Raw genomic sequence first — 18881 nt, 5'->3', positions numbered from 1 at the left:
GAAATGTGTGCCAAATGCATTAAAAAGTCTTTTCCGCTGTTACTACCGAGATCCACCCCAATGCCACATCAGCTATCACTCACTCTTATACAGCAGCTATATCTATTTCAGAAAAGTTGTCCCTTGTCACCCAAGTCATTCTCCATACGTTATTCTTTTTTCTTTATAGCCCTAACACTATCTGAAATAATCCATTTTTGGTGAAATTATCGTTTATAAAATAATCCTCCCTTGGGGCTGGAGAGATGGCTCAGTGGTTAAGAGCACTGATCGTCTTCTAGGAAACAGAATTCCCAGCTCACGTGACAGCTTACAACCATCTGTGACTCCAGTTCTAGGGAACCTGATGCCTACTGGCCTCCCTGATCACAAGATATGGTACACAAACACATGCAGGTAAAACACATATATACACAAAAGTAAATATTTTTAAAAGCCACCCATCAACTGGCCCCCTAAAGGGTCTTCTAAAATGCTCCCTTCTTTCTATCTCTGTGAGATGGGGTGAGCACTATCTTTTTTCATCTTAAATGGGTGGGAGTGCTCAGGCTAATGGGGGTGCTTCTGCTAATAACTCTTGGCCAGCAGGGCCCACAGTACTTGCTATCAAATTTGTAAACATAAAACAAAAACGAAGTATACAGCATTACATAGTCTATGGACTGTTTTTGGAAAAAGGAACAGCATACTTCCTTGTTGGATGTGTCTAAAGGAGCGTGGGAGGCAGACAGAGTAAATAAATTAAGTCCCATCCTGAGAAAGCAAATGCCTGCAGGGAGCTGGGAGCAGAGCTCGTTCCCCACCCCACCCCCGCCCTTGTGCTTCCTCATGATGTGGGGACTGCATTATCTGTGCCAGAAAACAAATCAGTGTTGGAACCTCCAGAGTATTAGATGGTTTTGTTTGTTTGTTTTAAACGTTAGTGACGGTTTTCTGGAACTAACGTACAGCCAACAGTTTATAGAAAAACAAACTGAGCCATGGAGCAGAGTGACTTATCAACTCCTCAGATCAGAGGAGCCATCCTGGAAGTAGGACTTCCAGGATTGTCTCCCCTTAGAACTCCCACCTTGCTCACAAACTAGGCAGAAGGATCCGCTCCAAGGCTCCACACAAGGGGAAATGTCAGAGAGATGGGACCGAAGGAACAGTCATGTTTCCCGTCTTTCTCCCCAGGTTTTCTGGCTTGCTGGCTCCCTGCTCATCATCAGCATGGCCTCTGTGGTCATCCCCACCATTGGGTGGCGTTGGCTCATCCGCATCGCCTCCATCCCTGGCATCATCCTCATCATGGCCTTCAAGGTGATGCTTTTGAAATTGCCTCTATGTTACCTTTCTGCTGGACCACAGACCTCTTTTCTCCACAAACGTATTTTTTTTAATGTTAGCCTCCTTTAAAACCAGACTTACTTTCATTTTTAATTACGTATGTGACCGTGCGTGTCTGTATGTGGGTATGTGCATGAGAGTGTAACCGATCCCTTGGGGCTGTAGTAACTTCAGTTATGGGGAATGTGTGTACCTCAGTTGGTTGAGTGCTTGTCTAGCATCCTTGAAGCTGCCCTGGGTTTGTTCATTTGCACAGTGTAAACTGGGTATGGTAATGCGTGCTTGCTGTAATCTTAGTACTCAGGAGATGGGGCAGGTAGCTCAGAAGTTCAAGTCATCCTCAACTACATAGTCATTTGAAGCCATCCTGGGATACATAAGAAAGAAAAGGAAGAGAAAAGGAGGGGAGGAGAGGAGAGAGAAAAGAAGAAGGGAGCAGAAAGAGAGGATTGAGGAAGAGAAGGCCCCTAGGTGGTCTCCACGGGGACACTTCTCCCGCCCCCCTTTTAAGAGTTGATAACCTTCCAAGCCTTTCCTCTTCCACACTAAGCAATATCATGACCTCCGCCACCCACACATTCCAATGGCTGGTCTCAGGGCCACTCTCCCTTCTCTCCCCTGTACAGGCTCAGAGGCTCAGTCTCCTCAGATCTGTTGCTCAGAATCACCCCTCACCCCTCCCTGATCCAGGAGGCTTGGGGTGTGGCTCAGGGGTATAACGCTTACCTCGCTTGCAGGAAGCCTTGGGGTTAATTCCCAGTGTGTACTCACCATCCCCAAGATTCACATCTAGACCCCTCAGGTGTTTTGGGGCCAGTGGCTATCAGGCTTGTTGCTTCCCGTGGGAAGACCCTGGTCTCTGTGGTTGTAGACTAAGACTTCATGGCTCTCTCAGCCAACTACATCCCAACATTGGGTGTTCTGAAGTCTCTAGGTTCAAGTGCAGCCTGGAATTTGTTGTATGTGAGTTGCTCTCAAGCTCAGAATCTAATACCTCCCATTATATAATTGACATATCTGTAAAAAAAAAAATAAATACAAATCTATATTGTATTCAGATATCTAAAGTTAGTCCTTTGGCTTTAGTCCAGTGTATCTTGTTCTCTAGATCTCTCTCCCTAGAGGCAGATTTCTGAGTCAGCGCAAACTCATCAGAAAGCGCTTGATATACTGTGTGCCTTTAAGCTTGCCGACCATCCCATGGGGGTGGGACCTGCCAGGACTGAGTAAGGCACCTTTTACAGTCGATGGAACCTGTAGCTCTGACGCTCCTTGTCATCTGTGCCCAGTTTATCCCTGAATCTGCTCGCTTCAACGTCTCCACTGGGAACACCCAGGCTGCACTGAACACCCTAGAGAGCATTGCCAAGATGAACCGCTCAGTCATGCCAGAGGGACAGCTGGTGGAGCCCATCCTGGTGAGTCACATCTGGGTCGTCCTCCACTCATTGTCCAGTACTCTAGACAGAAGGGGACCCATGCTCTCTAGTCTGGCTCCTGGAGGCAAAGGGATGGCCTAGCAGATTAGAGATGTGACTCAGTTTACCTCTCCTCTGCCATACTACCCTGTAATTCTGATTAATTACCTGATTTAATCTTTCTATTGATAAAACACAAATGTTGCCTCTTACCTTGCAGAGCTAATATGTCATTTGTATTCACGGCTTATAATATAAATTTTTTTTATTTTTTATTTTATTTTCTTACATTGGCTTTGTCTCATTTTGAGAAGGTATTTCCATAAAGCCTAAAAGTTTTCTTCAAAAACTTCTCAACCATCTTGCTGCATACTAGGACATGATCACATACTCTGTTCCTGCGTAAGTTTTATTACTTGGACTATTTTTATAATGTCTATTCATTTGTGTGTATGTTTGTGGGTATGGGTGCAGATGTACACGCCACAGCATGCATGTGAAGGCCAGAGAACAATTTGTGGCTGTCAGCGCTTTTCTACGTTGTGTGTTTTGAAAATTGAACTCAGGTCATCATGCTTGGTAGCAAGCAAGCGCCTTTACCTGCTGAGCATCTTGAGAGCCCCTCTTCTGTGTTTTAAATGGGTGTGTGTGTGTGTGAACATGTGAACTGTGCAGATGCTAGTAGAGGCCAGAAGATGATATTGGATCTCCTGGAGCTGGAATTAAGGTAGTTGTAAACCATCCAACATGGTGCTGGGAACCAAACTCCAGCCCTCTGGAAAAGCAGTAATCACTCTCAGTGTCTGAGCCATCTTTCTAGTCACCCCTTCCCCTTTTTTAAAGAAATTAAAATACTGCCTCCCTTCTTGGCAACTTCATCTTGAAGGCTCAGAGGAGGCTAGCACTAGGGAGGGGCCATGCTGGAATAAATCCCTGCACTTACATGGATGTCAGTCATGGAGTTCTGACCCTCTGAAACCATAAGAACAGTTAAAAGCTTCCTTCTGTAAGTCTCCTGGTCATGATGTTTGTTACATCAGCAGAACAGTAACTGAGACCTTGACATCCTCATGAAGAGAAAGGTCACGTTTGACTCAGCCTCAGAGGTCACAGCCAGTACCCAGCAGGCATCATTGCTTCTCAGCCTGTGACGGCACAGCATCCTGACAGAAGGATATGTCAGAGCAGAGCTGCCCACATTGTGGTAGCTGAGAAGTGAATAGTGATCAAAAGGGCTAGGGACAAATGGGCCCTACCTCTGAAAGTTTTCATCAGTTTCCAAATGCCCTCTAGTTCTCAATTCTTCTGTAGATTAATCTGTCAGCTAAGCAGAGCACGCATTATCAAGTTAATTCTCAGTGACCAGATCCACTAGGCAGGGCCAGGTTTGTTTGTTTTTCTTTAAAAAAAATATTATTTTGTGTGTTTAGGTGTTTTGCCTGCATGTATAGCTACACTCCACATGCAGTCAGTACCTCCCAGAGGCCAAAAGAGGGTTTTGGAGACCATAGAGATGGAGTAAGAAATGGTTCTGAGCTGCCTTGTGGGTACTGGGATCCAACTGGTCCTTTGCACAGTGCTCTGAACCAAGGAGTTGTCCTCCAGACCCTAGGCCTGGTTTTTAACACATCAGTCTTTTGGGTTTGGTGGGGAAAGGGCCTCCTAACTGAGCCACACAGGGATGATCTCACCGTACCATACTCCAGTGTAACTCTCTCTCTGTCTGATCAATAAATCAGAGAACTATGTCCTTAGCTCTCCGTGTGTGTGGTCTGACCCTCCTGTGCATTTTCCCAGGAGAAAAGAGGAAGATTTGCAGATCTACTAGATTCTAAATACCTTCGGACCACATTACAGATCTGGATCATATGGTAAGAACATAATTACTGCAAGGCAAAAGATAAATAAACAGGTATGCTAAGCATGGTGATGCACGCCTTTAATCGCAGCACTCAGGAGGCAGAGGCAGGAGGATCTGTGAGTCCAGGGTCAGCCTGGCTACATAGTGAATTCCTGGACAGACAGGGCAACACAGAGCAACTCTGTCTTGAAACACCAAAACTAACCAAACCCAACCCACCAGCCAACCAACCAAACAACCAACTAAACAACCAACCAAAGAAACAAACAAAAACCCAAACAGGTATTTGGAGGATACTCCCTCAAGTAGAGTAATCCCACAAATATACCTTTTTTCCTTTCTTTTCTTTTCTTTTCTTTTCTTTTCTTTTCTTTTCTTTTCTTTTCTTTTCTTTTCTTTTCTTTTCTTTTCCCCTTCCTTCCTTCCTTCCTTCCTTCCTTCCTTCCTTCCTTTCTTTCTTTCTTTCTTTCTTTCTTTCTTTCTTTCTTTCTTTCTTTCTTTCTTTCTTTCTTTCTTTCTTTCTTTTACTTTGTCTCTCATGAGCTCTGTTTCCATAGTTAACCAGAGTCCAAAGATCATACTTGTTTTGGCTTCTTCAACAAAGAGACCACATGTACATAGAATTTTTATTACGGCAGATTGCAGATTGTTTTGTTAGTCTGTATAGGAACTTTCATGTAAGGCATCATGGTGTGATCAGTAGTGTTCACTGAAGGTCTTAGAATGAACCCTCTATGGTCTATGGATAAGAGGACTACTATAAATCCATTTTCAGGGGCACTGGGGAAATGCACACAGAAGATCAAATAGCTTCTCCCTCAATGTCTTGTCTTTCTAATACTACCTACCCTACCCTACCCCACCCCACCCTCAAAATGATAAAACTGTAAAAATAGAGAGGAAACCTTAATATTCTACAGTATTCCCAGCTCTTCCCACGTCTGTCTGTGCTCACCTCCTGGTCTTCTGCAGTCTGGGCTCTCTGTCTATCCTACAACAGAGACTGACCCTTTGAGCTCACGGATGACGGTGGTACAGCCTTTGGAGGTCCTCTCTACTGTGCAGCCTTAACCTTGAGTAAGCAAAGGATTCCAAGTAGGACTTAAAAGACACTTAATACACAGGAAAGACTGATGGCTTTTACTACATCAAATTAGCACCTCTGGAGTTGGGCTTGGTGGTCCTGTAATGTCAGCAATTGGAAAGTGAGACAGGGGGACCAAGGTTCAAGGTCATCTTCTGCTACTAGTTTGAAGTCAGCCTAGAATACACAAGACTCTGTCTCAAATAAACAAAAATGTAGTGTCTCTGTGCCACATAATATCATGAGAAACCCAAATGGCAAGCTGTTAACTAAGAGAAGAAATTTGAAATATATATAACATTTTTAGATATATACGTGTATATAATACAGTATATAATAAGCATATAAAATACAAATTATATATATATATGTGTGTGTGTATGTATACATATATATGTAATTGTCTTTCAACAAGTTAAGATAGGTGATCAAGTTTAAGATTTTTCTTTTTTAAATTTATGTGTATGTGTGTATTTCTCTGTACTTCATCTGTGTGTGGTTGGAAGAGGATGTCACATCTCCTGGAAACATGTGGGAGTGAGCCATCCAACATGGGTGCTGGAAACTCAAGTTTGTTTCCATAGGAAGGGCAGCAAGCTATCTTAGCCACTAGCCATCTCTCCAGCCCCAACAACTGAGTTTCGAAATAGACAAAATGCTTGACTAGGTATATCACCCAAGTTGAGAATCTGAAGCCCATGTCAAGACATGCTCAACCTTAAAGTCACCAAGAAAATACAAATTAAAACCCTACAAGTTTTCTTGAACTTGATAATGGATAAGAACAGCTATATTGAAAAAGACCACTGGACTGGAGAGATGGCTCACCAGTTAAGTACACTGGTTGCTCTTGCAGAGGACCCCAGTTCAGTTCCTAGCCCCCACATGGTGACTCACAGCCATTTAACTCCAGCTCTAGGAGATCTAACGCCCCCTCCTGGCCTCCAAGGGCACAGCATGCACATGGTGCACATACAAGCATGCAGGCAAAACACATAAAATAAAAATAGATCTTTAAAGAGACTGCCTGTACCAAGGGTTTGCAAGTTTGCGAAGTAGCTGGAACATTCTACGCACAGCTACCTGCTGTCCAAATGGGAACAGATGATTTGGAGTCCTGTCTAGGGGTTAGTGTTAAAAACCACATGCATGGTAGGTATTGGTAGTTGTAGTTCAAACTTTATGTCCAACAGAAATGCATACACATGTTCCTCCAAAGACGTTTTCAGATGCTGTGGATGGTGTATAGTATAGGCTGTTAGTTCTGTTTCTATGTGCCTTCTACATAGACCATCTCCCTTCTTATCCCTGTCTGCCATGGTTCTTTTTGTTCCTCAGGCTTTTGCTAATGATATCCTTTTCATACTTCCAGGCTGGGAATTTCTTTTGCCTATTATGGGGTCATCCTGGCCAGCGCTGAGTTGCTCGAGCGGGATCTGGTCTGCGGTTCAAAGTCGGAGTCAGAACCGGAGGTGGTGGAGACCACAGGGGACTCAGGGGAGGGTCTGAGTCCCTGCTATTGCCACATATTTGCACCCTCTGACTACAGGACCATGATCATCAGCACCCTCGGGGAAATCGCTTGTAAGATTGCCCATGTACCTGCCCTGTTTCAGGCAGGGTTCCTGCAGCTCAGGGACTAAGAGAAGTGTGACCTCCCTGGCCGGGCTCCCGCCTAGCAGAGCTCCTCAGGTCTTCAGATCATACTGCTACATCCTGGGTTTGGATTGTTGTGGGGAGGAGGGCCTAAAAGAGCAAAGCTTTGAAGTATTCTACTTTATCAATTCCAGGATACATTTTTCGTCTAGAGTGGTGGCATATACCTTTAATCCCAATGCTCAGGAGGTAGAGGCCAGAAGACTTATGTGAGTTCTAGGCCAGCCTGATCTACATAGTGAGTTCCAGGCTAGTCAGGGCTTTATAAGTAGTGAGACCTGGTCTCATACAAAAAAGTCCAGTTTTTGAGATCATAATATGAATCCCTTTCCTTCTCATGAACTCCACTCTCAAATTCATAGCCTCTGTTTTTGGTTTGGTTTGGTTTGTTTATTTATTTATTTACAGCAAACTTTCTCTCCTCCCCTCTCCCCCCAGCTCTTACAATCTTTCTGTCCCTCTTCCACAATGTTCCCTGAACTTTACATGCAGGAGTGTTTTGAAGATGGGACTAGGCTCCACAACTCTGGAGTTTGATTGGTTGTGGTTTTCAGCAGTTGCAGAGAAGTTTCCTTGATGAGGGGTGAAGACTATGCTTATCTGTGGGTATAAGAATAAATATTTATAGCGTCATTAGCGATTATGCTGGCTCAGTGAAATGGCGCTTGTAGGGTCTTCTCTCCATGAAGATCCATGACTTCACCACCATTCCTGGAGAGCTGGGGTCGGTTCCCAGTTCCAGGAGCGATTTCCCTCCTGTTGAGTGGTCCTTACATCCAATGAGATGACAGCTTCTGGTTAGTGCCAAGGTGTGCATGCACTATTGAGGTCATCGCACCTGGCTGGTCATTGTGGTGTTCATAGGCATCATAGGACGGTTGGCTGCTTCCCTCCTTTGGAAGCTTGCGTGGTGCCTTCTGGTGCCACAAAACTAGTCCTCAGGAAGGAGGATTTCAGGTCAGATTCAGTTCAGGTTGTCTGGAATCTGTGTCTGAAGTGCATGGTGTCTTCAGCAAGAGGGACTTACCTTCCACCTCTGGGAAGCAGCCAAGAACAACAATATATCCTATAATATTTTGTATGATCCTACTTTTGTACAATCTGATCTGTTTTGTATGATTTGATAGTTTTGTGGTGGTTGTTTTGTTTTGTTTTGTTTTGTTTGTAGGTTCCTACCCAACAACTCCAAAGAGATCATGCCTGGTCATGGGTTTTGTTAGATAGTCTTCGGCTCTTGAGGGAGTATTGTCAGTTTAGATGAAAAATTCATTTAAATTACACATGCATATGTATTTGATTGGTCGTGGTTTTCAGTAGTTGCAGAGAAGTTTCCTTGATGAGGGGTGAAGACTTGCTTGAGTGCTTGCCTACCTACATGTACAAAACCCCCATGAACTAGGTGTAGTGGTGTGTGTCTGTAATCCCATTGCTTGGGGACTGGATACAATAGGACCAGAAATTCAAGGTCATCCTTGGCAGAGTTTGATATGAGACCCTGTCTCAAAAAATTTTAGAACCTGGAGCCAAGTGTTGTGGCACAAGCCAACACAGTGAAAGCCCGTCTCAAAAACAGAAAATCAGTGGAGACTTGAGTTCGATGGACAACGGTTCATGGCATTTAGTTCATGGCATTTGTAAATGGTAATTTACAAAAGACGATTATGGTAGAGTAAGCAAAAAAGTAAAATAAAAAAAGAAGTAAAATAAAATAAAGCTAGGTGTGGTGACATATACTTTTAGTCCAAGCGCTTGGGAGGCAGAGGTCGATGAGTTTGAGGCCAACCTGGTTTATATGATTTCTGGGACAGTCATGACTATACCTTGTATGGAAAAAAGAAAAAAAAAAAGGAAAAGAAAAGAAAAGAAAAACACACCTTTATGTATACCAGTATTTGTTACTCATGGACCCACAAGGAAAAGTACACTGGAGACGTACGTCACAGATTCCATGACAGTGTGCCTGTGTTTAGGATGGTAGCTGCTTCCTTATGAAATGACAGGAGGGGGTCCCTGTGGGTGTCTATGTAGGCCACGTTTGCTCCAAGGTGTCACCACTTGTGTTTGCTGTTTGCTTTCTAGTGAACCCTTTAAACATCCTGGGCATCAATTTCCTGGGCAGACGGCTGAGCCTGTCGATCACCATGGGATGCACGGCGCTGTTTTTCCTTCTCCTCAATATCTGCACTTCAAGGTATTTGCTCTTCCGTTGCTTCTACACAAGGGGAGTGAAAGCCATCCAACGTGACTTCCTGACTCCTGGTGATCAGTGGAGTCTGGAACGTGTCACCTCACAAGGGAGAGTAGAGAACAGGCTGTCTGTCAGACTAAAAGGCCCTCCCTCCTCTATGCCCCATCTCCTTCAGCTCTCATGGGATGCTGTGCAGTACTGAGATGTTCACTTTATCCACAAGTTTATTTAGGTTCTTTATGCAAAGCTTCTTAGAGAACTGGAGAATAGCCCTACCAAATTATCTGGACCAACGGGAACTAGTCCAGTGACACAGACAACATATATCTGAGAGCTGGAAACCTAGTTCAGGTGCAGAGTACTTGCCTCAGATAGCAAGCATCACCCCAAATCTGCAACCCTGAGCAATAATATGGGGTTGACTATTGATCTGTAAGTTCTATACCATAGGCCAACCAACCATAGATTGAAATTTTAAAAAGTTTCATTCCAGGCAGTGGAAGCAAACTATATCTGTGTAGCGTTTGGGTTCTGGCTGCCTACATGTCACTATGACACAAGCAAAAGGTGTCTGAAAGAAGGGAACCTCAACTGAGAAAATGCTTCCACAACATCTCACTGTAGGGCCCTTCCTTCCTTCCTTCCTTCCTTCCTTCCTTCCTTCCTTCCTTCCTTCTTTCCTTCCTTCCTTCCTCTCTCTCTCTCTCTTCATATTTATTTATGATTTATATCTTTTTATTTTAATGTGCATTGGTATTTTGCCCGAATATTTGTCTGTGGGAGGGCATTGGATCCCTAAGAGCTGGAGCTACAGCTGCTTAGGAGCCACCATGTGGGTGCTGACACTTGAATTCAGGTCTACTGGAAGAGCAATTGGTGCTCTTAACTGCTGAGCCATCTCTCTAGCCCCTGCAGTAAATTCTCTTAATTAGTGATTGATAGGGGAAGGCCTCTCCTGTTGTGTTTGGAGCCACCCCTGGGCTGGAGGTCTTGGGTTCTATAAGAAAGCAGGTTGAGCAAGTCAGGGGAGCAAGCCAGTGAGCAGCACCCCTTCATGGCCTCTTGTGTATCAGCTCCTGCCTTCGGGTTTCTGCCCTGCTTGAGTTCCTGTCCTGACTCCCTTCAATGATGGACTACTGTGTGGAAGTGTAGGCCAAATAAACTATTCCTTCCTCATGTTGCTTTTGGCCATGGTGTTTCATCATAGCAATAGAAACCCTGACTGAGACAGTCTGCCATTGCTCTCTCTTTTAGATTTGTGAATTGGGTCTTTTTTTGAGATTTTTCTTTATTTTTTGAAGTTATTATTACATCATTATCCCCTTTACTTTACTTCCTCAAATCTCTCCCATGTACTCCATGCTCTCTTTTATGGCATTAAATTTTTTTTCATTGTTACACACACACACACACACACATACACACACACACACACACACACACACACACACACACACACACACACACACTAAATACATAAATACATAAATACATCCTGCTCAGTCCATATACTATTACTTGTATGTTTGTGGTCACAGGGATGACCATTGCTGTTGGATAACCAATGTGGGAGGAGGTTTCCTTGGGGACAACCATTGCTCCTGCTCTTAGTATTCCCAGTTGCTTATAGTTCTTTGTCTAGAATTGAGGCCCTGAGAGCTTTCTTCCATGTTAGCATGTCCATTGGTATCATTGGTATTCAGGTCTTGTTCAGGTAGCCATGGCGATGAGACTTTATGGGTACAGCCTCTCTGACATTTCTAGGATATATTTTCTTAGAGAAAACTCCCTGCAGTCTTTCTGACCCCTCTTCCACAATGGGCCCTAGATGCAGGACTTGCGTTGTGGATGCATTTGTTGTGTCTGGGCACCACACAATCTCTTGTTTTCTGCATGTCATTGCTCTCTAGACAATACCACAGAGCATTTACAGCTTACAAGGGACTAGGCGATCTACTGATTTAAAGAAGAAATAAGAGGGGGCTGGAGAGACGGCTTAGCAGATAAGAGCATTTGCTGCTCCTGTAGAGGACCCAGGTTCAGTTGTGAGCACCTACAGAATGTTTCCCAACCACCTGAATTCCAGTTCCAGGGGATCTGATGCCCTGTTCTGACCTTCCAGGCATACATGTAATGAACATATGTTTATATATATGCACATGCAGGCAAAGCAATTATACCAATAAGTACCATTCCCAAGGCATGCGCTCATCAGGGAGCCTCAGGCCTAAGCATCATGATTTGGTGAATGCATTGTGAGGAAACTGGCTTAGGATGTCCCAGTCAGGCCATTTGAGGACAGCATCCTGCCAAGGCTCAGAGCTTTGTGAGACCATCTTGGAAGTTCCTCTGTGTTGGTTCCTATAACTCCTCTGTTTCCTCTTCAGTGCAGGCCTCATTGGCTTCCTCTTCATGCTGAGGGCCCTGGTGGCAGCAAACTTCAACACCATCTACATTTACACTGCTGAGGTGAGCATGGGGAAATGACTGTGGCTATACAGGACACGCCCAGCGAGCTTTCAATCTGTGCATCTCTGCCTGCTGTTAACCATTCGACAAGTTTCTTAAAACATTCTGAGAATGATATCAGAGAGTTTGATATGGGCTTCCCCTCTCTTGTTCAGTCTACTGAAATCCAGTCTCTCAAAGACAAGAGCTCTTTCCTTTCTTGTAAAATCAGGATGTTAGTCAAACTTGTCACTATGACAAATGCCTGAAATAATTTTAGGGAGGGAAGATCTCTTTTAGCTCAGTTCCAGTTGTCCTGGCTCATGGCAGTCTGTTTTACCCTTTGGTCTGTAACAGAGACACCATTGTCAAAGGGTGTGGGAGAGAAAAGCTGGTTACCTCATAGCAGCCAGGAAGCCAGAGGAGTAACAAGAAGGGATGTGAGCTATGATACATCCTCAAAAGCACACGCCAGTGCCCACATCTTCTAACGAGGCTTCCAAAATTCTAGTCTATCTAAATTTTGAGTTCATTAGTGGATTAAACAACTGATTGGGGCATGCCCAGTGCTCTGTTCTTTATTAATTTAAGCAGCTCTGCATCCAAATATGTTGACAATAAAAATTAATCACCACGGGCTGGGAGATGGCTCACTGGGAAAAGGCACTTGCTGCCAAACATGACAGTCTGAGTTCAATCTCTTAGATTGACATGATAGAAGGACAGCTCTGACTCCTTCGAGCTTTCCTCTGACCTCTACATGCACCATAAATGCATGCATATCCATGCACACACCGGGAATAAATAAATGTAACTTTTTAAAAAAAGTTCAAAACTGTATCCCAAAGACAAAGCGCATCTTCTGCCCCAAAATCCAACCAGTATGCTACAAATAAAGAAACCTGGTCTAGAGAGGGAAGGAAAGGAGAGAATCCTGGGACGACCAGTCACCAATGGGTGTTTTCTATTCCTTTTCTCTGCAGGTCTACCCAACCCCGATGCGTGCTATAGGGATGGGAACCAGCGGCTCCCTGTGTCGCATTGGAGCAATGGTAGCTCCATTTATATCCCAGGTACCCAAGAAGGGTGTGCAAGGAGACTGAACCTCAGTGGGGTGGGGAAAGAGACCCTAGTGTTCTCAGAGTAAGGGCATAGCAAGGATTTCTGCTTTATTTGGGGCATGAATGCTTAATTATCTATGGGCTCTAATTGTGAGTTCTATCTCTTGTGGAACTTGTCAGCCAGGATGGACTATTGAAAAGCAAGAAAAGGGGGCTGGAGAGATGGCTCAGCGGTTAAGAGCACTGACTGCTCTTCCAGAGGTCCTGAGTTCAAATCCCAGCAACCACATGGTGGCTCACAACCATTTGTAACAAGATCTGGTGCCCTCTTCTGAAGACAGCTACAGTGTACTTACATATAATAAATAAATAATTAAAAAAAAGAAAAGCAAGAAAATACTGGGGGTAGATCAGGAAGGCAGAGCCTTGACACCGGGAGGTGGGGCTGGGCAAAAGTCTGGCACAGGCTGGGATAAAATCCTATCTTTGTTGTTGTCGTTTTTTTAAAGAATATTTATTTTGTACAAATGAGTATACTGTAACTGTTTTCAGACACACCAGAAAAGGTTATTGGATCCCATTACAGATGGTTGTGAGCTATCATGTGGTTGCTGGGAATTGAACTCAGGACCTCTAGAAGAACAGTCAGTGCTCTTAACCATCAAGCCATATCATAAGATGTTTCTTATATTTCAATAGAGGGAATTTTTGTGTCTACAAAGTTTTTAAACTCCCCTGAAAGAGTTTCCTGTCTTAAGTCTTTCATTGTTGCTTTTGAAAATCCTTCCAGCCTATTTCACATGTAGCAGAGAACAGCCTACCAGTTGGGGGATGGAGGGATGGGTGGGTGGGGCACCCAGTCTCCTTGTGAGCAGCCTGCCTGAGGCCAGCTTTCTCTCCCAGTTTCCAGTGGGGATGGAGACTCTGGGTTCTCAGTCACCAGTAGCGTTCTCCCCAGGGATCTGGCACTGTTTATGTATCAGGCCACATTGATTCCAGGGGCCTTGGCAAGGGTCAGAAAAGATCACAACGTGGGCTGAGGCCTGAGGCCTGGGGGGTTCTGCTCTGCTTGGCTTCCTGGGCATGAAGTGGGCTCCTGACTCTGGGCGGCTGTAGCTCATTCTTCCTATGCCTTCCACATTCTAAAGCAGGGGTGAATAATAGCGTATTTGCATATGTTAATCTGGAGGATGAGACTACTTAAATCAAAGCAGTTAGGGACATATATGACATAGCATTTGAGAGACATTATATAATAATGACAATAATCAAGGCCAAAGTGCTCCTCAGATACATACTTCTCATGAACAAAATATTTTTGTGACCACAGATGAGTTCCTTCTTGTTAAGGTACACAATGGCTGCAAATGTTTAGTACTCTAGGCAAGATGATATCTAAAGCATGCAGGCCACGGGAACAGCACCTTTCTCGCTGAGGACACCTTCTTCAAGGACCACACAGGTATCAGTGTCAGCTCTGCAAGAGAGGCCACTCGCTCGGCAAAGCAGGAAGAAGGCTCCTCCTTCTTTTTTCCTGTGTGTTGAAAGCTCAGATGTATTTCAATCTATAGAAGCATCCTTTGCTGCCTCTGGAGTCTATCTTCATGGGGAAGAGTTTAATTTGCTTCATTACCGAGCACCAACAAGATGCATGATGCAGTGTTTGGATATTGGAACTAGCTTTAACAAGTTGGCTTTACATTATTATTGTTGTTGTTATTATTATTGCCTTTAAGGAACTGTGGTAGGGGAGGGAATGAGGGGAAGAGGGAATGTGAAAATAAGAGAAACAAAGGCACTTTAAATCCCATCTAGTGCAATCAGCCACTATGTACTTCACTTCCTTAACCAGTTTGAATGTGGAGAATTCAAGTCTGGGACGCTTCGTGTCCACTCCTAAGGTATTGCCAAGGTTTCTCATGGAGTGAGCTGCTTCAGGCTTTCCTTGGTGGTAGCTGTCAGTCTTAAGTGCTAGGGTAGCGTTATGACATAAATATTCCGGGGCTCTACCCAGAGATGCAGATGGTAGAGATGGAGACCCGCTACCTGCACTTTAAGTACCCACGGCCAAGTCTGAGTCGGCTGCTCTGTGTGCCTTTCTGAGGACGGCTGCGCCATCCACTGGGAGAGTGGGGCTAGGAGCTGGCTTTCCTCTCACAAGATTCTTTCCTCTTTTAGTTTCTACAACAGGTGATTCAATAAGTTCAAGCATAAACTTTCCAGGCCTGAAGAGATAGCTTAGTGCTTAGAATGTTTGCTGTTCTTCCAGAGGACTGACGTTCAGTTCGAACACCCAACATCCATGTCGGGTGGCTGACATCTGTCTATAACCACAGGTCTGTGATACCTGATGTCCTCTTTTGGACATCTCAGGTACTGCGCACATATAGCACCCTCCCCCCATATGCATACACACACAAAATATATTTTAAAAGTAAAAGCCATATACATCAGTTAGTAATATGTTTACATAATCTAAAGCCTAAATATATAAATTTTTAAGTCAAATGCATTTTTAAAAGCAAATTTTTTGCTGGGCAGTGGAAGCACATGCCTTTAATACCAGCACTTGGAGGCAGAGACAGGTGAATTTCTGAGCTCGAGGCCAGCCTGGTTTACATAAAGAGTGAGTTCCAGGATAGCCAGCGCTACACCAAGAAACCCTGTCTCAAAAAACAAAACCAAAAACAAACAAAAACAAAAACAAAAGTGAATGTTTTGACGTATCTAGTTGTTAAGAAATTGACTGCAATAAAATAATAAAATCCAGGTTCACATATTCCAAGCAAACAAAGGAGAATTTTACTATAAAGTAAAGGCTTGCTACAGTGCAGAAGGGACCTGCACAAAGCTTCCATGGAGCTAGACCAAGGACTATTCTCCTTTTTTCTGGGAAGCATCTGGGAATCAGGTGCCTTAATCCTAGCCAAGTATCTTAGCTCATGCTCTTATAGCAACTTATCATAGACGGAGGAGCTAGGGGTGTGGCTCAGTTGGAAGAGTGTCTACCTAGCATGCAAGTAACCCTGGGTTCCAGCCCCTGCAATCCCAGCACTTTGGGAGGTAGAGGAAGGAGGATCAGAAGTTCAAGGCCACCCTCACCTACCTAGTAAGTTTAGAGCCAGGGCTAGGTGAGACCCTGTTTCAGAAAACAAAACAAAACAATCAGACTGAGTAGCTTATAAATAACAGAACTTTCTGACAGCTCTAGGGACGGGAAGCACAGGATTAGATGTCTGTAGAGTTGGATTTTGTGAGGGCCCTTTCTGCCTTGCTGGCTGATGGCCACCTTCTCATTGTATCTGCATCCATGAAAACGCCTCGTGTGGCCTGCTTTATAAGGTTGCAAGCACCTCCCAAAGGACCCACTTCCAAAAAGAACATGCTCGTATCTGAGATTAGGATTTCAACATAGGGACTTTGGAGGGGCATATAGACCTACAGGGTCAATGGCATTAGGAGTCCCGTGTTTCAGCGATGTATGATATACTGAGACCTTCTATGGATGGGTGGTTAAGTCCTGGTAGCACAGCCTGATGTGTGGAACAGCTAGGGAAAGTAGCGTGTCAAAGCAACGAAGACTGCCCTCTTGTGGCCAAACATAAACAAGACAATCTTATGAAGATGAGACCATTATGCAAATAAATGAAGGCACAAGTGTATGCCTCACACACACACACACACACACACACACACACACACACACACACACGTGCACGCACACAACTCAGCACAAAGGACTGCCAGTGGGAAAGTTCACTCAGAGAATGGGGCATGGCAAACAAATGGAGCCTTTGTTAAGAGGAAGGAGGTCTCTTCACCTTGAATCCTCTTTCAGTGACTAATTTAAGAAATGGTTTCTGGAGTATAAATCCCCCCCCGCCCCTGCCCCATCATAGAAAAAAAATTTTGTAGCAGTATTTATGTAGCTCACTAATAGTCTTTGTTTTATGAAATAAAATTGTTATTCTCTTATTATACCATATTAGTTATATCATGTTATTGTATCTTCTAGGTTTTTATGTATTAATTTGGGAATTTTACACATGAGTTCTGTAGTTACATAATTTCCACCCTGTCTTTTTCTCCAACTTCTCCCATGTCCACCCCTCACTCCTTCTCAAGTTTGTGATTGCATAATTATTATTTTACACACACACACACACACACACACACACACACACACACACACACACACACGCAGCCTACCGAGTCCATTTAATGTTGCTTGTATATGTATGTGCTTTGGGCTGCCAGCTAAGAGTTGGATACCGTATCAGTAGACTTGTACCTAGAGAAGACTGCGTGCCCCTGTCTCATTAGCTCTCACTTGCCTGAAGCTTTTCATCTAGGAGCGGAGCCCTTGTGAGGCGTCCTTCATCCACACTGGCATGTTTGTATTGTTGAGATTTCATGGTAAAGCTCCCTATTGTACAGAAGACACTATCGTGTAGCAGACTTTCCTGTCTTCTGGGTCTTACAGTCTTCCTGCTTCATCTTCTGTGATGTTTCTGAGCCTTAGGTGTAGGCTAATTGTATTACATTGACTGCAGCTGGGCACCCCATGGTCAGCTGCTCTTTGCTTTTTGATCAGTTGGGAATTTTTATAGCGTCTCTTTCTGATGCAAAACGAAGGTTCTTTGATGAGGGATGAGAGCAACACTTATTTGTGGCTGTAAATAGTTAGAAAACAGCAAATATATTAGTTCAGGAAAATGGTAGCAGGCTCTCCTTTAGGGAGACTCCCCTAGCTACAGGTTGACTAGGTTTGCAGTACCAGGCTTGAATTCTCTCCTGCTGAGCAAGCCTTGGGCCCTGTTAGACAGTTGTTGGTTACACTTAAGATGTCAGTACCACCATTGCACCATTGGGAATAGCTTGCCATGTTGCTGGTGGTTGTAGGAGTTATATGTTATCACTAGGTAGGGCTGGCGATTGCTCCTCTCTCTTGGCAGCTTGCATAGCATCATTAGACACGAGAACTCGTCCTCTGGGAAGAGGCTTCCAGGTCAGTTCCGTCTCAATTCCTCCAAGTCTGTGTCCAATGTGTGTGTTGTCTTCAGCGATAGCTATTACCTTCAACTTTGGGGAAGCAGCCAAAGGCAACAGCAATAAGAACCTCTATTGTTGGGAGTCTCTCTGATTCTTCTGGCCAACAACTCCAAAGGCAGATTGCCATACTTTGTATTGGGGCTTTAATTAGATAGTCCATGGTATCACCCCAAGTGTCATAACTGCCCCTTTCTCTTTCCCTTCTTCCCTCCCCCTCTCTTTATACACACACACACACGTATGTCTGTCTGTCTGTCTGTCTGTCTATGTAAACATAAACCAATATATTTTCTGTCTGTCTGTCTATGTAGACATAAACCAATATATTTTATGTATGTATATATAAACATAAACCACTATATTTTCCTATGGCTTTTCTTTCATGCTCTTAGTGTGTTTTTATCCTTCTTCCCCCCTCCCTGTCTACACTGGCTTCCTTCCTCCTTTGCAGTTAAGTCCCCATGGTCCCTCTCTAACTTTCCTAGTTTCTGTGGTGACTCCTGGCTACATACTCAGATCTAAAAACCCAGAGCTAAGACTCACAAATAAGAGAGAACATGAAGTGTTTGTTTCAGGTCTGGGCTACTTGGCTCAGTATACCTCTCTTTTCTTGAGGCAGGGTCTCTCCATGTAACCCCTGGCTGTCCGAGAACTCCCTGTATAGACCAGGCTGACCCTTGAACTCAGAGAGCCACTAGCCTCCACCCCATGAGCGCTGGGATTAATGCCTGACTTCATGTTTTTGAGTTCTATCTGTTTGCCTACACGTTTCATGCTTTTTTTT

General features: G+C 44.2%; 1 protein-coding gene across 3 annotated transcripts in view; it reads left to right on the top strand.

Moving 5' to 3' along the window:
* Positions 1-18881, top strand: part of Svopl (SV2 related protein homolog (rat)-like) — a 63271-nt gene that overhangs the window by 22714 nt on the left and 21676 nt on the right. For 2 of the 3 annotated variants that reach the window (NM_177200.4, XM_011241386.3), the window contains exons 8-14: positions 1177-1302; positions 2619-2747; positions 4545-4618; positions 7065-7276; positions 9428-9539; positions 11924-12005; positions 12968-13057. In NM_177200.4, the coding sequence (NP_796174.2) occupies positions 1177-1302; positions 2619-2747; positions 4545-4618; positions 7065-7276; positions 9428-9539; positions 11924-12005; positions 12968-13057 (825 nt within the window). Of the gene's footprint in view, positions 1-1176; positions 1303-2618; positions 2748-3061; positions 3143-4544; positions 4619-7064; positions 7277-9427; positions 9540-11923; positions 12006-12967; positions 13058-18881 lie in introns of those variants that run through there. The other variant, XM_017321644.2, reaches the window with a different exon arrangement.

This window comes from Mus musculus, chromosome 6 (assembly GCF_000001635.26).
Source record: "Mus musculus strain C57BL/6J chromosome 6, GRCm38.p6 C57BL/6J".
Taxonomy (NCBI): domain Eukaryota; kingdom Metazoa; phylum Chordata; class Mammalia; order Rodentia; family Muridae; genus Mus; species Mus musculus.
This window is presented reverse-complemented; position numbering and strand designations above follow the sequence as displayed.